A 22086-nucleotide genomic window follows, 5' to 3' on the forward strand; every position below is an offset into this window, starting at 1 on the left:
GCTAACTAAAAAGCAGCATTCCCCAAGAGAGGATGGCTTTCACTTCAGCAGTGATAAATTCATGAACTTCTTTGAGGAAAAGATCATGATTATTAGAAAGCAAATTACGGACTCCTCTTTAAATCTGCGTATTCCTTCAAAGCTCAGTTGTCCTGAGTCTGCACAACTCTGCCAGGACCTAGGATCAAGAGAGACGCTCAAGTGTTTTAGTACTATATCTCTTGACACAATGATGAAAATAATCATGGCCTCTAAACCTTCAAGCTGCATACTGGACCCTTTTCCAACTAAACTACTGAAAGAGCTGCTTCCTGTGCTTGGCCCTCCTATGTTGAACATAATAAATGGCTCTCTATCCACCAGATGTGTACCAAACTCACTAAAAGTGGCAGTAATAAAGCCTCTCTTGAAAAAGCCAAAACTTGACCCAGAAAATATAAAAAACTATCGGCCTATATCGAATCTTCCATTCCTCTCAAAAATGTTAGAAAAGGCTGTTGCGCAGCAACTCAATGTCTTCCTGAAGACAAACAATGTATACGAAATGCTTCAGTCTGGTTTTAGACCCCATCATAGCGCTGAGACTGCACTTGTGAAGGTGGTAAATGACGTTTTAATGGCATCAGACCGAGGCTCTGCATCTGTCCTCGTGCTCCTAGACCTTAGTGCTGCTTTTGATACCATCGATCACCACATTCTTTTGGAGAGATTGGAAACCCAAATTGGTCTACACGGACAAGTTCTGGCCTGAAAGATATCAGTTTGTCTCTGTGAATGGTTTGTCCTCTGACAAATCAACTGTAAGTTTCGGTGTTCCTCAAGGTTCCGTTTAGGACCACTATTGTTTTCACTATATATTTTACCTCTTAGGGATGTCATTCGAAAACATAATGTTAACTTTCACTGCTATGCGGATGACACACAGCTGTACATTTCAATGAAACATGGTGAAGCCCCAAAATTGCCCTCGCTAGAAGCATGTGTTTCAGACATGAGGAAGTGGATGGCTGCAAACTTTCTATTTTTAAACTCGGACAAAACAGAGATGCTTGTTCTAGGTCCCAAGAAACAAAGAGATCTTTTGTTGAATCTGAAAATTAATCTTAATGGTTGTACAGTCGTCTCAAATAAAACTGTGAAGGACCTCGGCGTTACTCTGGACCCTGATCTCTCTTTTGAAGAACATATCAAGACCATTTCAAGGACAGCTTTTTTCCATCTACGTAACATTGCAAAAATCAGAAACGTTCTGTCCAAAATTGATGCAGAAAAATTAATCCATGCTTTTGTTACTTCTGGGTTAGACTACTGCAATGCTCTACTTTCCGGCTACCCGGATAAAGCACTAAATAAACTTCAGTTAGTGCTAAATACGGCTGCTAGAATCCTGACTAGAACCCCAAAATTTGATCATATTACTCCAGTGCTAGCCTACCTACACTGGCTTCCTGTCAAAGCAAGGGCTGATTTCAAGGTTTTACTGCTAACCTACAAAGCATTACATGGGCTTGCTCCTACCTATATCTCTGATTTGGTCCTGCCGTACATATCTACACGTACGCTACGGTCACAAGACGCAGGCCTCCTAATTGTTCCTAGAATTTCTAAGCAAACAGCTGGAGGCAGGGCTTTCTCCTATAGAGCTCCATTTTTATGGAATGGTCTGCCTACCCATGTAAGAGACGCAAACTCGGTCTCAACCTTTAAGTCTTTACTGAAGACTCATCTCTTCAGTGGGTCATATGATTGAGTGTAGTCTGGCACAGGAGTGGGAAGGTGAACGGAAAGGCTCTGGAGCAACGAACCGCCCTTGCTGTCTCTGCCTGGCCGGTTCCCCTCTTTCCACTGGGATTCTTTGCCTCTAACCCTATTACAGGGGCTGAGTCACTGGCTTACTGGGGCTCTTTCATACCGTCCCTGGGAGGGGTGTGTCACTTGAGTGGGTTGAGTCACTGGTGTGATCTTCCTGTCTGGGTTGCCCCCCTTGGGTTGTCCCGTGGCGGAGATCTTTGTGGGCTATACTCGGCCTTGTCTCAGGATGGTAAGTTGGTGGTTGAAGATATCCCTCTAGTGGTGTGGGGGCTGTGCTTTGGCAAAGTGGGTGGGGTTATATCCTTCCTGTTTGGCCCTGTCTGGGGGTGTCCTCGGATGGGGCCACAGTGTCTCCTGACCCCTCCTGTCTCAGCCTCCAGTATTTATGCTGCAGTAGTTTATGTGTTGGGGGGCTAGGGTCAGTTTGTTATATCTGGAGTACTTCTCCTGTCCTATTCGGTGTCCTGTGTGAATTTAAGTGTGCTCTCTCTAATTCTCTCTTTCTTTCTCTCTATCGGAGGACCTGAGCCCTAGGACCATGCCTCAGGACTACCTGACATGATGACTCCTTGCTGTCCCCAGTCCACCTGGCCGTGCTGCTGCGCCAGTTGCAACTGTTCTGCCTGTTTTTATTATTATTTGACCATGCTGGTCATTTATGAACATTTGAACATCTTGGCCATGTTCTGTTATAATCTCCACCCGGCACAGCCAGAAGAGGACTGGCCACCCCACATAGCCTGGTTCCTCTCTAGGTTTCTTCCTAGGTTTTGGCCTTTCTAGGGAGTTTTTCCTAGCCACCGTGCTCCTACACCTGCATTGCTTGCTGTTAGGGGTTTTAGGCTGGGTTTCTGTACAGCACTTTGAGATATTAGCTGATGTACAAAGGGCTATATAAATACATTTGATTTGATTTGAATGGGTTTCTATGGACCATAGCAGTAAAGGCCAAATTCAATAATTTATCAAATAATAAATAAATACATGTTTTTATACCTACATGGGTCCTAGAATTCAAATAGCTAAATGACCCATGGTTAGCTTAGTAGTAATCGCGAACGAAGGGCTTAGACTCACAGTGGCTCTCCTGCTGGATGATGTAGTACCGTACTACTCTGTTGCTCCCTATGGGCAACACTAGCAGAGAAACACATCAATCAAAGCTCATCTTATAGAGCCTTCAATTAAATAATTAGTAGATGGCTACTGTAAGTAATAAAGCTAATGAAGCTAAAGGCCCAGCCTGGGGAAAATATAGCAAAACACTATTAGTCAGTCAATGTAATAGTTCCAACAAGGACAGAGAAATCATCAAACAGTCATTGTGGCTGTCTCAGTGAGTTCTGTGTTGGCTGGTGCCTCACTACGGCGTGTTTGATAGCCCAGGTTTACATGCCGCTCCTTGTGGCTGGTTTTGGATTGGTGCGGCTCACTGTCGTTGTAGGTGGGCAGGGAGGGGAAGATGAATGACTCACTATAACACTGTGCTCTTGTTCCGTTTATAGAGTATGTGTCTTCCTGGCTGAGAAATGGTCCTCTCTAATCACACAGTGTGTGTGTGCAGTGAACAGTAAGAGCAGAGTACCTTGGTGATAGGTCTCCTCCAGTGAGGGAAAGACTCTCCTTACTGGCATTAATACTGGCTGTACATGTTTGCTACAGCAACACAGCCAAGCTCGTCTTTTGACTCTTGTAGTATTGCTGTTAATATTCAGTCCAGAGGAAGAGATACTACATGTATGGGAGAAAAAAATCCATATCCTCATGTGAGCTTGGTAACCACTCAAATAGTCTGTATTGTAAGCGTGGTCTCCAGAAGCCATTGTCATGGCAACCTAAATAATGCATTTTTCTTTTATCAGCTCAAGAACACGCAGCTCAGTGATGGACAGCAATGGTCAAACTACTTCTGCATTGCAAATCTCCTTATGCGTTGGAAATTAACTGAGGGGGTGTAGAAGCTGGTTAGGTAAAAACAAATACTCAACCACTAGTGTGTGTGTGTGGACAAAGAACTCTTATTTTCATGTCATCCAACAAATGTAAATGCCTGGAATTTGCTAAAATGGCATTGGCACTTGGATTGGATCCAGTGCTATGGTCAGATGACATGTTAATATAACTCTTTGGCCACGCACACCAGTGGCGAGTTTGGCATCGAAATAAGGATGCATAAGAAGAAAAGAACCCTATACCTACTGTAAAATAGGATGGTGGATTTTTGATGTTAAGGGGCTATTTTGCTTCCACTGGTCCTAAGGCCCTTGTTAAGGTCAACAACATCATAAACTTTATCCAATACCAGGACATTTTTTACTAAAACCTGGTTTCCTCTGCCAATAACATTTTGCAATGACCATCTCAGTCTCTGGACTGGAACCCCATTGAAAACCTGTGGTATGAATTGAAGAGGGCAGTCCATAAGAGCAGAAAAAGGATATCAAGGATCTGAAAATATTCTGTATGGAGGAATGGTCAAGATCCCTCCCAATGTGTTCTCCAATCTCATAAAACATTTTAGAAAAAGGCTCAGTGCTGTTATCCTCGCAAGGTGAGGTATTGAAAAGTATTGAAAACAGGGTGCCAATAATTTTTACATATGCATCTTTTTGAGAGAAAAAATACTACGAAATCTCTTTTTCTGTACAATTGCATTAGTATAAAATAATGTAATTTTCAAAAAACATTAAGCATACAATATAGCTCAGAATCTGTATTACTTGTTTTACACAATATTTTTTGCTCATCTTTATTAAGGATGCCAATAATTTTGGACCTGACTGTATGAAACGTTTAAAACTCACCCCAACTATCTTCTCCACTCTGTTGATGCCTTTCCCAAAGATGGTTCCAAGCTGGTCTCCAACACCAGCCAACAGGAAGCCAAAGAGGGGGATTCCCAGGAGGGCATAGATGATACAGAAGATACGTCCCCCCTCCGTGTGGGGAGCGATGTTCCCAAAGCCTAGAGAAAGGAGCGATCATAAACCCACACCCACACACAAACACACAGGAAGAGGTTAACTAGACCAGGGGTTCCCAAACTCGTTTTTGTTTTTTGCCCTCACACTACAAAGCTGATGAAAATAATCAAAGCTTGATGATGGGTTGGGTGTTTGAATCAGCTGTGCAGTGTGTAGGGGCCAGGACAGAGTTGGGGCCAGGACAGAGTTTGGGAAACCCTGAATTGGACAATGGATTCTCAACTCCATGCAGTCCTGGGCACTGGCAGCAGGTTTTTATATTCCAGACAATTATTCTCATTACTAAGACTGAACCAAATGGGACCTAGTGAATGACCTGCAGAGAGCTGGGACCAAAGTAACAAAGCCTACCATCAGTAACACACTACGCCGCCAGGGACTGAAATCCTGCAGTGCCAGACGTGTTCCCCTGCTTAAGCAAGTACATGTCCAGGCCCGTCTGAAGTTTGCTAGAGAGCATTTGGATGATCCAGAAGAAGATTGGGAGAATGTCATATGGTCAGATGAAACCAAAATAGAACTTTTTGGTAAAAACTCAACTCGTCGTGTTTGGAGGACAAAGAATGCTGAGTTGCATCCAAAGAACACCATACCTACTGTGAAGCATGGGGTTGGAAACATCATGCTTTGGGGCTGTTTTACTGCAAAGGGACCAGGACAACTGATCCGTGTAAAGGAAATAATGAATGGGGCCATGTATCGTGAGATTTTGAGTGAAAACCTCCTTCCATCAGCAAGGGCATTGAAGATGAAACGTGGCTGGGTCTTTCAGCATGACAATGATCCCAAACACACCGCCTGGGCAACGAAGGAGTGGCTTCGTAAGAAGCATTTCAAGGTCCTGGAGTGGCCTAGCCAGTCTCCAGATCTCAACCCCATAGAAAATCTTTGGAGGGAGTTGAAAGTCCGTGTTGCCCAGCAATAGCCCCAAAACATCACTGCTCTAGAGGAGATCTGCATGGAGGAATGGGCCAAAATACCAGCAACAGTTTGTGAAAACGTTTGACCTCTGTCATTGCCAACAAAGGGTATATAACAAAAAATTTAGATAAACTTTTGTTATTGACCAAATACTTAATTTCCACCATCATTTGCAAATAAATTCATAAAAAATCCTACAATGTGATTTTCTGGATTTTTTTTCTCATTTTGTCTGTCATAGTTGAAGTGTACCTATGATGAAAATTACAGGCCTCTCTCATCTTTTTAAGTGGGAGAACTTGCACAATTGGTGGCTGACTAAATACTTCCCCACTGTATATGAAGTATTCCAAGAAACAATTTAAATGAACTATTCAGATCTTGTCGTGTGACCTACTGAGGATTGAATTGAGTTTATTTCAGTTAATTGGTTTCCCTTAACCAAGAGGAGCTACTAATTAATATATTCTATATTTGCTGCTCAGCTGGGGTGAAATTCAGCACACACAGTGATTCTATAGGATAGACGTGAAGAAAAACGGATTAAAATACACACTGAGTGTACAAAACGCTCTGTGACCAGGTGAAGACTGATCAAGTGAATCCAGCTGAAAGCTATGATCTCTTATTGATGTCACTTGTTAAATCCCCTTCAATCAGTGTAGATATAAGGGAGACCAGTTAAATAATTATTTTAGAGACAATTGAGACGGATTGTGTATGTGTGCCATTCAGAGGGTGAATGTGCCAGGCGCATTGGTTGGAGTGTTTCAAGAACTGCAACGATGCTGGGTTTTTCCACACTCAACAGTTTCCTGTGTGTATCAAGAATGGTCCACAACCCAAAGGACAACCAGCCAACTTGACACAACTGTGGGAAGCATTGGAGTCAACATGGGCCTGCGTTCCTGCGGAACGCATCGAAACCTTGTGGAGTCCATGCCCTGACGAATTGAGGCTGTTCTGAGGGCAAAGGTGGGTGCAACTCAATAATAGGAAGGTGTTCCTAATGTTTTGTACATTGTGTACACTGTGTAAATCTGTCAATTAAGATTCCATTAAAATACCCCTTTTAGGGGGACATCAGGTGATGACTAAACGACAGTCCTTTTCTGACCCTTCAATTTTCGGATCAGGAAAATATCTTGAAAGAATCATGAATAGCTAATAATCCAAGCATGATTTTTGAGTGCTCCAGTGCCTTGACTTAAAAACATCCATGTTTTGACAATAACTCATTCAAGCAATTGCAACAGGAACTGTGTGATTTAGGATGTGAAGACAAAGCAGATCATGATCATGTCAACTGAAAGCTGCAGCATTAACCAGTCTGAGAGAATGAGTTTTACACTAACTGGCTTAGAGGAAGCTGCAGCATTAACCAGTCTGAGAGAATGAATGAGTAGAGGGAGTTCTACACTAACTGGCTTAGAGGTTGTAGAGAGAGCCTAATCACAAGGATCAGCAAGCCAGTGCCACATCTATAATTCACACACACCCTCCTCTCACCTCCAGGAGCTCACTCTGCAGACCTGTGCATTACACACACACACACACACACACACACACACACACACACACACACACACACACACGCGCACACACACACACACACACACACACACACACACACACACACACACACACACACACACACACACACACACACACACACACACACACACACACACACACACACACACACACACACACACACACACACACACACACACACACACACACACACACCTTTTTGCTCCCCAATTCAATGGTATCTAATTGGTAGTTACAGTCTTGTCTCACCGCTGCAACTCCTCAGGAGAGTCCGTAAGGTCGAGCGCCATGCATCTTCTGAAACACAACCCAACCAATCTGCACTGCTTCATGACACAATGCCTACTTAACACAGAAGCCACACCACTGTGTCAGAGGAAACACCGTACACCTGGCGTGTCAGTGTGCACTGAGCCCAGCCCACCACAGGAGTCGCTGGTGCACAGTGGGACAAGGACATCCCTGCCGGCCAAACCCTCCCCTAACCCGGACGACACTGGGCCAATTGTGCACTGCCCCATGGGTCTCCCGGTCGCGGCCGGATGCAACAAATCCTGGACTCGAACCCAGGATCTCAGGTGGCACAGGTAGCACTGTGATGCAGTGTCTTATACCGCTGCGCAACTCGGAAGGCTCTACAGGCACACACTTAACCAATTAGGCTGCACTACTGTATTCAGTGTGGTGAATGATCCCCATTGAAAATCCACCATCTAATTGCAGCAAGAAATGCATATATCAGGCAAAGCCCATTATGATTCCCATTCAAAAAACCCTTAGCACTAAACAAATTGAACACTCATTCACAAATCCCTTCATGTACTACAACAGCGCCATTCAAAATCCCTTTGGTCTGAAACAGCTTATAGTAATTACAAAAATCTGAACGACACATTAACACTATCATTCAAAGCACAGAATCACTCTCCTCATTAAATACTGTAAGTAGAGTCAGTGGATGTAACCAAATCTAAATCCAATTGTCATTGGAATTTCTATAGATATTAAAGGAACTACTGTATATTTAGACAATACATATATATTTTTTATCACACCACTTTACATTAAAAGGAGTAGATTTCCCAAAAGCCAAACCCCTTTAGGCTACATGCAACTGAGCCAATTCCATCAGCCAATTCCACCTGTTTAGACTGTAGACTCCTGAGCCAGGGCAGGACAGGAAGGGCCTGCAGGGTGGAGTCTAATGGCTCTGTGGCTTCACTTCCTGACAGACAGTCACATGCCACACACACACCAATCACGCCTCATTAATTGCTGCACTCAAACAATCAGAACTCAACAGGACACAACATTAGTCATTACACCCCATGCATGTGGTGAGGAGGATAGATATTGCTCTCGCTTTTTAACTTCATGTCTTATTATTTATTTATTTGAGACAGATGCCAATCAGATGCCAATCAGCACTGTCTGGCATGTTGAATGAAATAACCAATAGACGTGTTGTTTCATTGCACTTGCTGACACTTCCTGTTCTCAGCATCAGCAAAATCTCTGGTTAAGATTTCCTCTGTCTGAATGAATCTAACGTGACACACACACAGAGAGATACAGAGAGAGAGAGAGAGAAAGACACAGAGAGAGAGAGAGAGAGAGAGAGAGAGAGAGACAGAGAGAGAGCGAGAGAGAGAGAGAGAGAAGCCCATTTCCAGGGTCAGTAGCTATTGTCATTACTCAGGAGGGAGGGCTCCTTTCATGGGATGAAAGAGAGGACTACATGGGCAGAGAGTGGAGGAAAGTAGAGGAGAGGAGGAAATCAGGAGAGTTTCTGAAGGAGAAAACCCTTTTAGCACCGGAGATGGCGAGGAAATATGTGAAACATTACTATAGGCTGTCAGTCACTGACTTCTGTATAACTGAAGAGTAACCTTCTGCTCTCTGTATCAAAGACATTTGATGGGAGAGTAGTGTAGAGTGTAAAGCTATAATCCTTACCCACTGGGCACACACTGGTTGAATCAATGTTGTTTCCATGTCATTTCAATTCAATTATGTTTAACCAACGTGGAATAGACGTTGAATTGACATCTGTGCCCAGTGGATAGTTGCTACACCTTTGTTTTATTATTAAATAATTAAATATACCCATTGGTTCTTAAATAATATAACATATAAATGCCTCATGAACTTATTTAGCTTTAAATCAGTTGATGATATGGCGAGAGAAAGAAAGGGAGAAAGGGAGAGAGAGAAAATGAGAGGGGTAGAAAGCAATAGACATGTCTGACAAGCTAAAGCAAAAAGATTAGAGCATAGTATACTGTGGGTTTTTAAAATGTGGCTTCAGATTTTTAACACTGAATACAGTACATTACAAATTAAAATGTGTTCAGGCCTTAAAGAGGCAGTGTGTGAACTGTGTGTGAGAACTGTGATGACACCTGACAAGACCTCCACCGCCATTATCCACACATACTCCACATCAAGGACAGTGTGTCATCACACATACAGATGTAGGATCTTAATTTGAGCCAGTTTGCTACAGCTGGAAAATAATCCTGCAGCAACAGGAATTGTGAATTATTATGTGGATTATAATAACATTCACATTTTTACAGGGGTTGAAACGTTTTTCATAAGGAAAAATCAAGTCTGAAATGTCAAAGTGGGAATTAAAAACTTCAGAAGCTTTTTTAAACCTCAATTACACTACACATTTTAAATGTCCAGCATTGCAGGAGAGTTCTCCTTCAACAGGTTGATAAAATGAAGATCCTACATCTGTACTGTAATAGGTTATCATTCATCAAGCCACGCAATAGCAACGTGCTAATTAACAAGACAATACAGTGTATGCCATAACACACATAGCAACCTGTCGTAGCCCCTCTGTGGGACCAGTGGGACTGCAGATGGACAATAAAAGCTGAATGACGTCACTGCTCTAGGAAATGAATGTACTTTAAGATGCAGGATCTAAAAGGTAATTAAGGTAAGCCGCTTCATTAGCCTTTACAGTGGGAACAGGCTCGTTAGGCTTTATTGAGACACATTTGAGCCCCTATGGATGGCGTGACAACAGATATACCATGGCCTAGTTACTGTAACTGTATACTGAGTTCAGCAAACTTGGTTCAAGATTCATGGTGTTTGTCGGCACCATTTGGATACCAAAAGTTCCATTATTTATGTATCCATTATTTATCTTAAAGTGGATAAATCACCCTCTCGTCTCTCGTGTACAGTACTTGGGGGTACAAGATCTGGGGGAGAAGCAGCGTTAGATACAACACCAGAACAGAACACTGTAATGAACTATTAACCCTTCAACTTGAACTACCTCTCTCATTTACCAGCTCTGTGCCTTAAGTGTGGGATAAATCCTCTGAGAGCTGTTTGATTTTCACACCATGCAGATGCAGTCTTCACAGGAGAGACAGGCTATAGGAGGAGGACTAAATGAGGGTTCCCAGGAGAAAAGCCCATTGTGATGAATTGAATTGTTTGCCTCTGCCTCACTGTCAGATATAGATGGCAAAGACAGAGAAAGAGAGAGAAAACAATTACAATCCAGAGTTGTTTCAATTCACTTCCTGGATAGATTGAAATCCAGACGAAGCCAGAGAACGCCTGATAACCAATTAGACCTCTTCTACCCCCACATCTCCCAAACTAATCATTATAAGGTAAATTAATCAGAGAGGATACTGTTCAACCATCTCTAATTGATTCAAAGAAGCAACTGCAGCAGAGAGAAAGAGATAGAAGAAGGCTAGTTATAAACACGATTTAAACAAAAGGCTTTAATTATTATCGTGGAGATGAACTGTGAGCCATTTCGTTGTTGGAGAAAGTCTGCCAGTCTAGTCTTTTGTTTCTGGGCAGTGGGATGAAAAAGATAATGGGAGAAAATTAATCACCTGATTGTGTGTTATATTCTTTCTACTGTACCTCTCCTCTATTCAATGAGCTAAGCAATGGCTGCATATCTGCAAAAGCAGCAGTTAGCAGGGAAGATTGTCTAAATGACTAGACAAAGTGTGGCCATTTAATACAAACGAATTGTTAAAGCATTAAAGTGGTGTTATGTCTGTCAAGTTCACAGGAAGTTCCCCTAGTTAGAGGATATGTAACATTACCTGTGGACAACCCCTTGAAAACAAAGGCAGTCAAAACAACATCAAAGCAGTTCACAAACATTTGTAAAGAAAAACAGAGAAAAAGCCTTTCATGAGGTTGTTTAGTCAGACAGAAATCCAAAATCAAACAGCTTGAAAGGACAAAACTGTCCTGCAGATAAAAAAAGCATTCAAACTAGAGCAGTTTTAGTTGGAAATCTAGAAGTCTTATGTCAGTGAACACCATTGCCTGGTTCCAACAAACAGCAATCTCAAACATGCCTACACAAGACTTGTGCTGCAGTGAAGGGAGAAATAGAACTCCGTTCTCACATCCCAGATGACTATCATCAAATGTCAGAAAAGCACTGATGGAGGGAACTATAGATCTGACTCTCTCCCACCATTCCTCTTAGTGGGTACACAAACAGCACATTGAAGGTTAATGTTTATGTTGATTTAAAGACGAAAAGACAAGTGCCTAGGAAAAGGTTTGGAACCGGGCCCAGCAGACACACGTTCCAGACAAGCTATCAGACTAGCGGCGGCCCCGTGTGTCTGTTTGTGTGTGTGTGTCACACTTTTCTCCTTTCTGCAGCTAAGCTCTTACAGCTGGAGCTGACAAGTAAAGTGACGGGAAGAGGGATGCCAATGCTGTGAAGAGATATAAAAATTCAGACTCATACCCACCTTTGGGATTTATGACAATCCCTTAGTATGTATGGTGTTGATTAGAAATTACACTCAGTTAGTACTAAGCACTTCAGTGAACCCCCATTATTCATGAATCCACACTAGAATACTCACGCATCAAACATTATTGACCATTCCTACTCTCCCTTCCAGGATGGCTACAAGGCCCTCCCCCGCCCTCCCTTCGGGCAAATCAGATCATGCCTCCATTCTACCTTTCACTTCCTATAGGCCTGTTCAACACTGGTCTGACCAATCGGAATCCATGCTTCAAGATTGTTTTGATCACGCTGTAACTGACAGACTTAGAGGTTATGTTGTTGTCTTTTGCTTGAATTGTTTACGTGTCTGCTGTGCAGGGGAAATAATAAGACAAGCGGAACTACATAGCTAATACTGTTGTAACGGGGATCCTTATTGTAGCAACACACTTTTGGGGGGAAGGCAATCCTGCGCTGTGTTAGCTAAGTTTTCATGTCATCGGGTGTAGTTCATAAAGGTTGCAGCGTGTATGTTGGGATGAAGTGTGAATTCATGCCAGGAAGTTTGATTTCCTCCCTTCTGTAATAAGCAGCCAATGGATTTTTCCTTTATTCATGTGTTTAGTATGATACTGTTATAGCGCCGGTTAAACTGTTATGTATGTAAGCACTTCAGAGTTATACCAAGCTAATAAGTCACTCGTAAGATAAGGAGGTTGTAAGAGTGTGCTTAACTGTATTTTTCATTTACTTTATAGTTCTCACGGAAGGTGATAATTCTGACTAAAACTACAGAATAAAGCCGCCAGTTAAAATCAAGGAGCGGTTGTGCTCGTGGTTACTGAAGGGAGCTACACACGCAAACTGGGATATGTTCCGGGTTGCCTCTGAGAATAACATATACACTGACAAGGTGACTGAGTTCATCAGGAAGTGTATAGAGAATGTTGTTCCCACCGTGTCGATTAAAACCTATCCGAACCACAATCCATGGATAGATGGCAGCATACGTGCAAAACTGAAAGTGTGAACCATTGCATTTAAACAAGGCAAGGTGACTGAGAATATGGTTCAGTACAAACAGTCCAGTTACGCCTTCCATAAGGCAATCAAACAGGCAAAACGCCCGAACAGTGACAAAGTGGAGTTGCAATTCTATGGCTCACACACAAGACGTATGTGGCAGGGACTCCAGACAATCACGTGTTATAAAGGGAAAATCAGCCACGTCGCAGACTCTGACGTCTTTCTACCAGACAAGCTAAACACCTTCTTCATCCACTTCGAGAGAAACACAGAAACACGTGGGCGACTGCCACTTCCAAGGACTGTGAGCTCTCATTCTCCGTGGCCGAAGTGAGTAAGAAATTTAAGCATGTTAACCTTTGCAAGGCTGCCGGCCCAGATGGCATCCCTAGCCGCGTGCTCTGAGCATGCGCAGACCAGCTGGCTGGAGTCTTTACAGACATATTCAATCTCTCCCTATCCCAGTCTGCTGTCCCCACTTGCTTCAACATGTCCACAATTGTTCCTGTACCCAAGAAAGTGAAGGTAACTAAACTAAATGACTTTAGTAGCACTCACTTCTGTCATGAAGTGCTTTGAGAGGCTAGTTAAGAATCATATCCACTGCAATTTGCATATCGCCCCAATAGATCCACGGATGACGCCATCGCACTGCACACTGCCCTATCCCATCTGGAAAAGAGGAATACCTATGTAAGAATGCTGTTCATTGTCTACAGCTCAGCCTTCAACACCATAATACCCTCCAAGCTCATCATTAAGCTTAGGGCCCTGGGTCTAAACCCTGCCCTGTGTAACTGGGTCCTGGACTTCTTGACCGGCCTCCCTCAGGTGGTGAAGGTAGGCAACAACACCTCCACTACCCTGATCCTCAACACAGGGGCCCCACAAAGATGCATGCTTAGCCCCCTCCTGTGCTCCCTGTGCACCCATGACTGCATGGCACGCATGTCCCCAACTCAATCATCAAGTTTCCAGATGACACAACAATGGTATACTGCAGTGGAGAAGGCAAAAAGCTTCAAGTTCCTCAGCTTACACATCTCTAACAATCTGAAATGGTCCAACCACACAGACAGTGTGGTGAAGAAGGTGCAACAGCACCTCTTCAACCCCAGGAGGCTGAAAATCTTTGACTTTTACAGATGCACTATTGTGGGCATCCTGTAGGGCTGTATCACCCCCCTCAACCGCAGGGCTCTCCAGAGGGTGGTGAGGTCTGCCCAACACATCACCGGGGGCACACTGCCTGCCCTCCTTGACATTTACAGCACTCGGTGTCACAGGAAGGCCAAAACGTTCAAAGGACCTCAGCCACCCGAGCCACGGCCTGTTCACCCCACTACCATCCAGAAGGCGAGGTCAGTACAAGTGCATCAAAGCTTCCATTCAGCCACAAGAGCATTTGTGAGGTCGGGCACTGATGTTGGGCGATTAGGCCTGGTCGCAGTCAGCGTTCCAATTCATCCAAGCGGTGTTCGATGAGGTTGAGGTCAGGGCTCTGTGGAGACCAGTCAAGTTCTTCCACACCAATCTCGACAAACCATTTCTCTATGGACATTGCTTTGTGCACAGGGGCATTGTCATGCTGAAACAGGAAAGGGCCTTCCCAAACTGTTACCACAAAATTTGAAGCACAGAAATGTCTAGAATGTCATTGTATGCTGTAGCGTTGAGATTTCCCTTCACTGGAACTAAGGGGCCTAGCCCGAACCATGAAAAACAGCCCCAGACCATTATTCCTCCTCATAGTGCCAAACTTTAAAGTTGGCACTATGCATTCGGGCAGGTAGCGTTCTCCTGGCATTCGCCAAACCTAGATTAGTCCGTCGGACTGCCAGATGGTGAAATGTGATTCATCACTCCAAAGAAAGCGTTTCCACTGCTCCAGAGTCAAATGGCGGCAAGCTTTCCACTACAGCCCACGTTTGGCATTGCGCATAGTAATCTTAGGCTTGTGTGCAGCTGCTTGGCCATTTCCACCATAATTTGCAAATAAATTCATAAAAAATCCTACAATGTGATTTTCTGGATTTTTGTTTCTCATTTTGTCTGTCATAGTTGAAGTGTACCTATGATGAAAATTATAGGCCTCTCTGATCTTTTTAAGTGGGAGAACTTGCACAATTGGTGGCTGACTAAATACTTTTTTGCCCCACTGTATATATATGTACATACAGTGGGGCAAAAAAGTATATATATTCCAATATATATACACACAAATCTAAAAAGTAAAATCTAAAAAGTAAAATAATGAAATGAAGAAATATAGAAATATTAGGACGAGCAACGTCGGAGTCCGGAGTATACATATATACAGTGTATAACTGCACTGTTAGAGCTAGGAACACAAACATTTCGTTACACCCGCAATAACATCTGATAAATATGTGTATGCAACCAATACAATTTTATTTTATATGGATATTCTGATCGATTTATTATGAAAGTACCACTACTTTAACAGCCTGGCTGAAAGTTACCAGTTAAAAAATGTATATAGCGTTGACACAGCATTGATAACATAAAAGTCTGGCTGATGGTTGATTATGGATCAGAGAGTACTGATTATTGACCAAACTCACCAATAGTGGTGATGACAGTGCCAGCGAAGAAAAAGGAGGAGCTTAGGTCCCACAGACTTGTCTGATTGGATGAGTTTGCTGATGGGTTGACGCCCGCTCTGATGGCAGAGATCACTTGCTGAGGAGACAGAGAACTGCAGTTTAGGGTTAAGGGTCACACACATACTTACACAAACACAAACACACTCCACTCAAGTAGGATAGTACCTCCTAATGCGTGTGTGTGTGTGTGTGTCTGCGTGCATTCGTGCGTTTGTGTATGTGTACAGTAGAGCACATGTGTGTGCAGGATCTGGTGTGCACGTGTGTGCATGAGTCTGCTCTTATGGTAGATGCACCACATGCTGGGAAACAAGCCTTTTCACTCTGCATTCAATCACTACCAGAGCCGCCTCTTCCTGCACTCAGACTACGAGCTGTGCGTATGGCCCCGCGGCCGCTAGTGTGTGTGTGTGTGTGTGTGTGTTTGTGTGTGTGCGCGTGTGTCCCAGCCTGTTGCAGAAGGAATAGAGCAGCAGAGTGTAAACTCACTCAGACAACTAGTCTTATCTCAGGAGACAGAGAGGGAAGTCATCTGATGGAGACAGAACACACACACACGCACACACACACACACACACACACACACACACACACACACACACACACACACACACACACACACACACACACACACACACACACACAGGAAGAAACTTAGGGGATCTAAGGAGGATGTGCTGTCGGGTGAGAAATTGTGGTCATGCATAGGTTCAGCTAAACTCAAAGCTTTCTCCTTCAGGCATCCATAGAGTTTCAGCCAGTGCCAGTGGAGTCAGAGCATGCTTCATCCCCTATAAACCCCCTAAAACAGCTTGAAATGTTAGATGGCGACAACACTCTGTAATCCTAACATATCTCATTAGTGGGTTCAGCACTGCTCTAACAAACATGTCTGGACATCCTTGTGTGTGTCCATGAGGGAAATAACACTGTAACAAACACAGAGGAAACCACAGGGATTAACGAACGCCCAGTCACTGATAATACATGGGCGTCCATGTGTCCCAGAGCAAACATAGAAAGACAAGTGGAGTCTAAACACAGCTCTACTGCTTCCATATCAGTCCCTTTAACCAATCAATAACTTAAATAAACATCAATCTGAGTCTCTTGAGAGTTGGAGTCTTTTTTATACTTAGTTTTTATTGTAGGAACACAAAGAAAGTACAAATAAAGTCAAATAAAATTAAAAATTAAAAAAGATCTGTCAGTTACAGTGCACTTCATCCCTTCATCATCATATCATCATATTAGTTACATCTTTGAATTAGACCTTTTCCAAGTACGAAACCCATTTTCCCCAGTATTCTTCACCTCTCTCCTGTTGAGTTCTTAAAGCAAAGGTCATACGCTCCATGTGGTGTATTTCTTCTACAATGTCTATCCATTGTGTCACTGTGGGAGGGTCTTTTTGTAGCCATTTCCTAGTGATAGCCTTTTTACTGGCTGCCAGTAGGACCTTCAAGAGGTACTTTTCTCTATTGTGTAAGTCATCAGGTATTTCACCATGTACAAAAAAATGAAAATTTGTTATATGTCAAATCCCATTATTTTTCCAATGTTAGATCTTATTTCTCCTCAGTAAGTTTCGATTGCGGGGCAAGTCCAAAAGATATGAGAGTGGTCTGCCCTCAATAGACCGCATTCGCTCTAACAAGGGTGTAGTGTGCCAGTCTGTTTTGATTTCAGTTTAGGTGTTATGAAGAAACGTATAACATTCTTCCAACATAATTCTCTACATGACCTTGAGTTGGTGGAGCTTTGTTGAGTCTCTAATATGTTCAACCATGTTTCATCAGTTATTTCAATGTTAAGTTCCTCCTCCTATTTCTTTTTAATACAGTTTGTAGAATGTTTCTTTGAGGATTGAATACCCAAGTAGTTTTTTTGTTACTCCCCAAGTTGTATGCGCTAGTGAATACTTGGATTAATTTTGTAGGTGCTCGAGGGTCAGTCACTTTTATCTCCCTTAAGAAATAGTGTCAAACTTGTAGATATCTGTAAAAATCTTGTTTATCCAAGCCATGTTTTTTACTTAGGTCCTGGAAGTTAACTAGGTTCCCATTCCTTATAATTGTACTGAATGATGTGATGCCTTTCTGTGTCCATTGTTTAAACCTGCTGTCCTGAGTTGCCGGGATGAAGCTGAGGTCGTATGCGGGCCAACTCAGCAGTTTGATCTCTCTGTCTAAATTATTTTGCTTAACTACCCTAAACCATGTCTTCAGAGAGAAATTAATCCACTGATTTTGTCTATTGTATATTTATTTTATCATGTCCTTATTTCCCAAAACTGACTGTATGGGAATCTCTGTCAAAGTAGTCTCGATGTCTTTCCATTTGGATTCGTATTCTGAATTGCACCAACACACCAGAGGTCTCAATTGGGCTGACACATAATAATCTTTTAGGTTTGGTAAGTCCATACCCCCACAGTTTTTTGGTAACTGTAGTGTTGTATATCTAGTTCTTGGTCTCTTACTGTTCCAGATAAACCTTGATATCCGTTTATCCCATTCCCTAAACTGTTTAGGCGGGATTTCTCTGGGCAGTGATTGGAACAAATACAGTAAACTTGGCAGGATGTTCATTTTGATTGTTTCAATTCTACTAAGATCTAAGGGAAGTGAATTCCACCTGTCTAGGTCATCATATATTTTCTTGTTGATGTGATCGTAATTCATGCAATAAAGTTTGGGTGTATCTTTTGGTAAATTTACTCCCAGATATTTAATGGATGAGGAGATCCAGGTGAAGTTATACCTGCTCTTCTTCTCTTCCTGTGGGGTATAATTATATACTAGGGCTTGGGTCTTGTGTACGTTAAGCACATACCCTGAATATGTTCCAAATGTTTGTAAAACATCCATCAATCTAGGTACACTTGAGCCTGGGTCTTTAAGGAATAACAGAACGTCATCAGCATACATGCATATCTTGTGTTCACTGCCTCTTATTGTTATTCCCTCTAAGGTTGGGTCCTGTCTTATTGCCTGTGCTAATGGTTCTAGGTACAAGGAGAAGAGCGTAGGTGATAGATTACAGTCTTGTCTTGCCCTTCGCTCTAATTTGATCGTTCGTGTCAAATGTCCATTTATCTTCATTCTAGCGGTCGGACATGAATACAGTGTTTTGATGCACTGATTCACTTCTTTGTTGAAACCAAATCTTTCCATAACTTGGAATAGGTAATCCCATCCCACTGAATCAAATGCCTTTTCTGCATCTAGGCTGATTAATATTGCACTTGTCTTATTCTGAGTAATGTGGTCCATGACATGTAGTGTTCTCCTTATATTGTCCAGTGTCTGCCTATTTTGTATGAAACCAGTTTGATCTCCGTCAATCAATTCTGGGATTATGTTCTCCATTCTTTTGGCTATTATTGATGCATATAGTTTATAATCTGTGTTAAGAATTGCGATAGGTCTATATGAACTGCATTCTTTCTTATCTTTACCCTCTTTTGGGATTACTGATATGATGGCCTCCCTCCATGACGGTGGGAGACCCCCCTCCCTCAGAGTCCAGTTAAAACAGGCCTTAAGTAGAGGTGTTAGTTGTTCTCTGAAGGTCTTGAACCATTCTGAAGGGAAGCCATCCATGCCTGGAGACTTGTTGACTTTTTGTTGAGATATTGCTTTATTAATTTCTTCGGTGGATATTTCTAAAGTTAGTCTATCATTTTGCTCTGTCCCAACTGAAGGGAGATCAAGTGAGTTCAAAAAGTGCTCTATTGTCTGGCTTCTGCCTTCTCTGGTTGCTTGTACAGATTTGTGTAATATGATTCAAATGCATTCTGTATTTCATCTAATTTGCATGTGATCTTCTTTGTTTTGGGGTCTTTTATTTTGAAAATGGTATTCTGTGCTTGTTGTTTCCTGAGTCTCCATGCTAGTAATTTGGTTGCCTTTGAGTCTGCTTCATAATATCGTTGTTTCAGGAACCTAAGCTTTTTCTCTACTTCTTCTCTATAAATCTGGTCAATTTCCTGTTTTACCTTTTGAATCTCTCATAATATAAGAGGGTCTTTGGAGGATTATATAAGAGGATCTTTCGACGATTATATCTTCTGCTGTCTTGTTACGGGCTGTTATTGTAGCTCCGCGACCTTTTCCTATTTTCCCCTTTTCCAGTTTGCGTAAGTTATTATAATGCTCAGAGTAAATACTTGAATTTAGGGGGGGGGGAATACCCAACCGATGTGCAGTACGAAAAACTAGGCAGCAATTTCCTAAGTTGCGTCACCGGAAGCCCGAGTTGGAGCCTTAAATGCTGCTTTTGTTGGATTAAATGGATTTTGTCATTATGTGTTCTAGAGCGGGTATTCTCAAACTGGGGTACACGCAATGCCGTTGGGGGTACACCAAATAAAAATGTGATTCACATTTAAAAAAATGTCCATTTATATTTTCCAACGGGGCTATACATTTGGGTGAGGTTTTCTTCTCCCCTGAGTAGCCTCGTTTCACTGCAAAAAAATAAATAAACCATCTAGTGTTCAGAGTAATAACAACACAATGTCAAATACAGGTAGCCTAGTCATACAATTAAAATCCAATCACATTAACCATTACTCTCTCGTAGGAATTCCACTAACGGTCCGTATGTAGCCAAACGTAGCTGCTGCTCATGTTGGTATATGCACTGATGGCGCAAAAGCCATGACAGGGAGACATGGTGGAGTGGTAATGCACGTGTAGGCAGTTGCTCCAGACACCACTTGGGGACACTGCAGCATCCACTGAGAGGCTCTTGCTGACAAAGGAATGCCTGACATCTTGAAAGATGTTTTGGACACTACAGTGACAATTGTTAACTTAAAGCAATGATATGGGCAGTGACCATATAATGCTTTTACAACATACAGAAACGCGATGATTATCAAGGGACAAAGTATTGACACGTTTTTTTGAATTGAAAGACGAGCTTAAAGTTTTTTCTACAGACCATAATTTTCACTTGTTTGATCACTTGCATGATGACGAGTTTCTCACACGACTGGCCTATCTGGGTGATGTTTTTTTCTCGTCTGAATGATCTGAATCTAGGATTACAGAGACTCTCCGCACTATATTCAATTTTGAGGCTATGATTAAGAAGTTGGAGCTCTGTCTGCATTAACAAGGACAACACAAAGGACTTTCCATCATTGCATGATTTTTTTGTGTGCAAATGATCTCAAGATTACGGACAATGTCAAATGTGACGTAGCGAAGCACCTTGAGTTGGATGCGCAATTACGCAGGTACTTTCCTGAAACGGACGACACAAACAACAGTTCACTTACCGGTATCTGAACAAGAGAGCCTCATCAAAATTGCAACAAGCGGTTCTGTGAAAATTTTATTGAATCAGAAGCCACTGCCAGATTTCTGTATTGGGCTGCGCTCAGAGTATCCTGCCTTGGCAAATCTCACTGTTAAGACACTGATGCCCTTTGCAACCACGTACCTATGTGAGAGTGGATTCTCGTCACTCACTAGCATGAAAACTAAATAGAAGCACAGACTGTGTGTGGAAAATGATTTTAGACAGACTCTCTCCAATACAACCCAACACTGCAGTTATGTGCATCCATTCAAGCACACCCTTCTCATTAACCTGTGGTGAATTACTCACCATTTTTGATAAACAAATAAGGTTTTATATGAAAGATGGTTAAATAAAGAGCAAAATTATTGATTATTATTATATTATTATTTGTGCCCTGGTCCTATGAGAGTTTTTTGTCACTTCCCACAAGCCGAGTTGTGACAAAAACTCACACGCATTCTTATTTTTAATAAATGCATTGTATAGAGTGTGTGGCAGGCTTACAATGATGGCAAAAAAACAACATTTGAGAGTGCTAGAGGGGGTACGCAGCTGGAGGTTTGAATGTTTGAAGCGGTACGGGCCTATAAAAACTTTGGGAACCACTGTCCTAGAGTAATGGGACAAGGGCATGATCTTAATAGATTGAGATCCAGCCTCAGTCCCTGAGGGCCCATAAACTCCACCTAAGAAGCTCTTAGTCCAGGAAGACATAGTATACAGTACATATCTAGAGTACAGTATAGCCTTATGATAATATAAAAAATTCCTGAAAGAGTGTCAGAGATAAAAATAAAAATAAACTTGAAATATGCTATCTGCCTAAAAAAAAACTTGCAGATATTACAAGGCTATGAAGGTTTCCGATAACATTGTGGAGAGCAGATGTGGGCTGCGGTCTGCGTGCTGCTGGTGGGAGTAAAACAGAACTAAGGCACTGTCCTGCAGAAAGTCATAGCAGAAAGACATAGCAGAAAGACAAAAGAAAGAAAAATGAGAGACTTTGGTGAGCTGGTGGAAATCATTAGGACTTCAGATGAAATGTTTGATCTGATTTAAGTCCTTCACAGGCACATTGGGAGGTTTTTTTCAT

General features: G+C 42.3%; 1 protein-coding gene across 1 annotated transcript in view; it reads right to left on the reverse strand.

The window, feature by feature from the left end:
* LOC112217700 (potassium channel subfamily K member 2) overlaps positions 1–22086 on the reverse strand; it is a 45226-nt gene that overhangs the window by 18957 nt on the left and 4183 nt on the right. Inside the window, exons 2-3 of the mRNA XM_024378164.2 lie at positions 15636–15753; positions 4617–4777 (exon numbers count right to left, since the gene is read on the reverse strand). Coding sequence (XP_024233932.1) covers positions 4617–4777; positions 15636–15753 — 279 coding nt within the window. The remainder of the gene's footprint in view (positions 1–4616; positions 4778–15635; positions 15754–22086) is intronic.

Source organism: Oncorhynchus tshawytscha, linkage group LG18, assembly GCF_018296145.1.
Source record: "Oncorhynchus tshawytscha isolate Ot180627B linkage group LG18, Otsh_v2.0, whole genome shotgun sequence".
Lineage (NCBI taxonomy): Eukaryota > Metazoa > Chordata > Actinopteri > Salmoniformes > Salmonidae > Oncorhynchus > Oncorhynchus tshawytscha.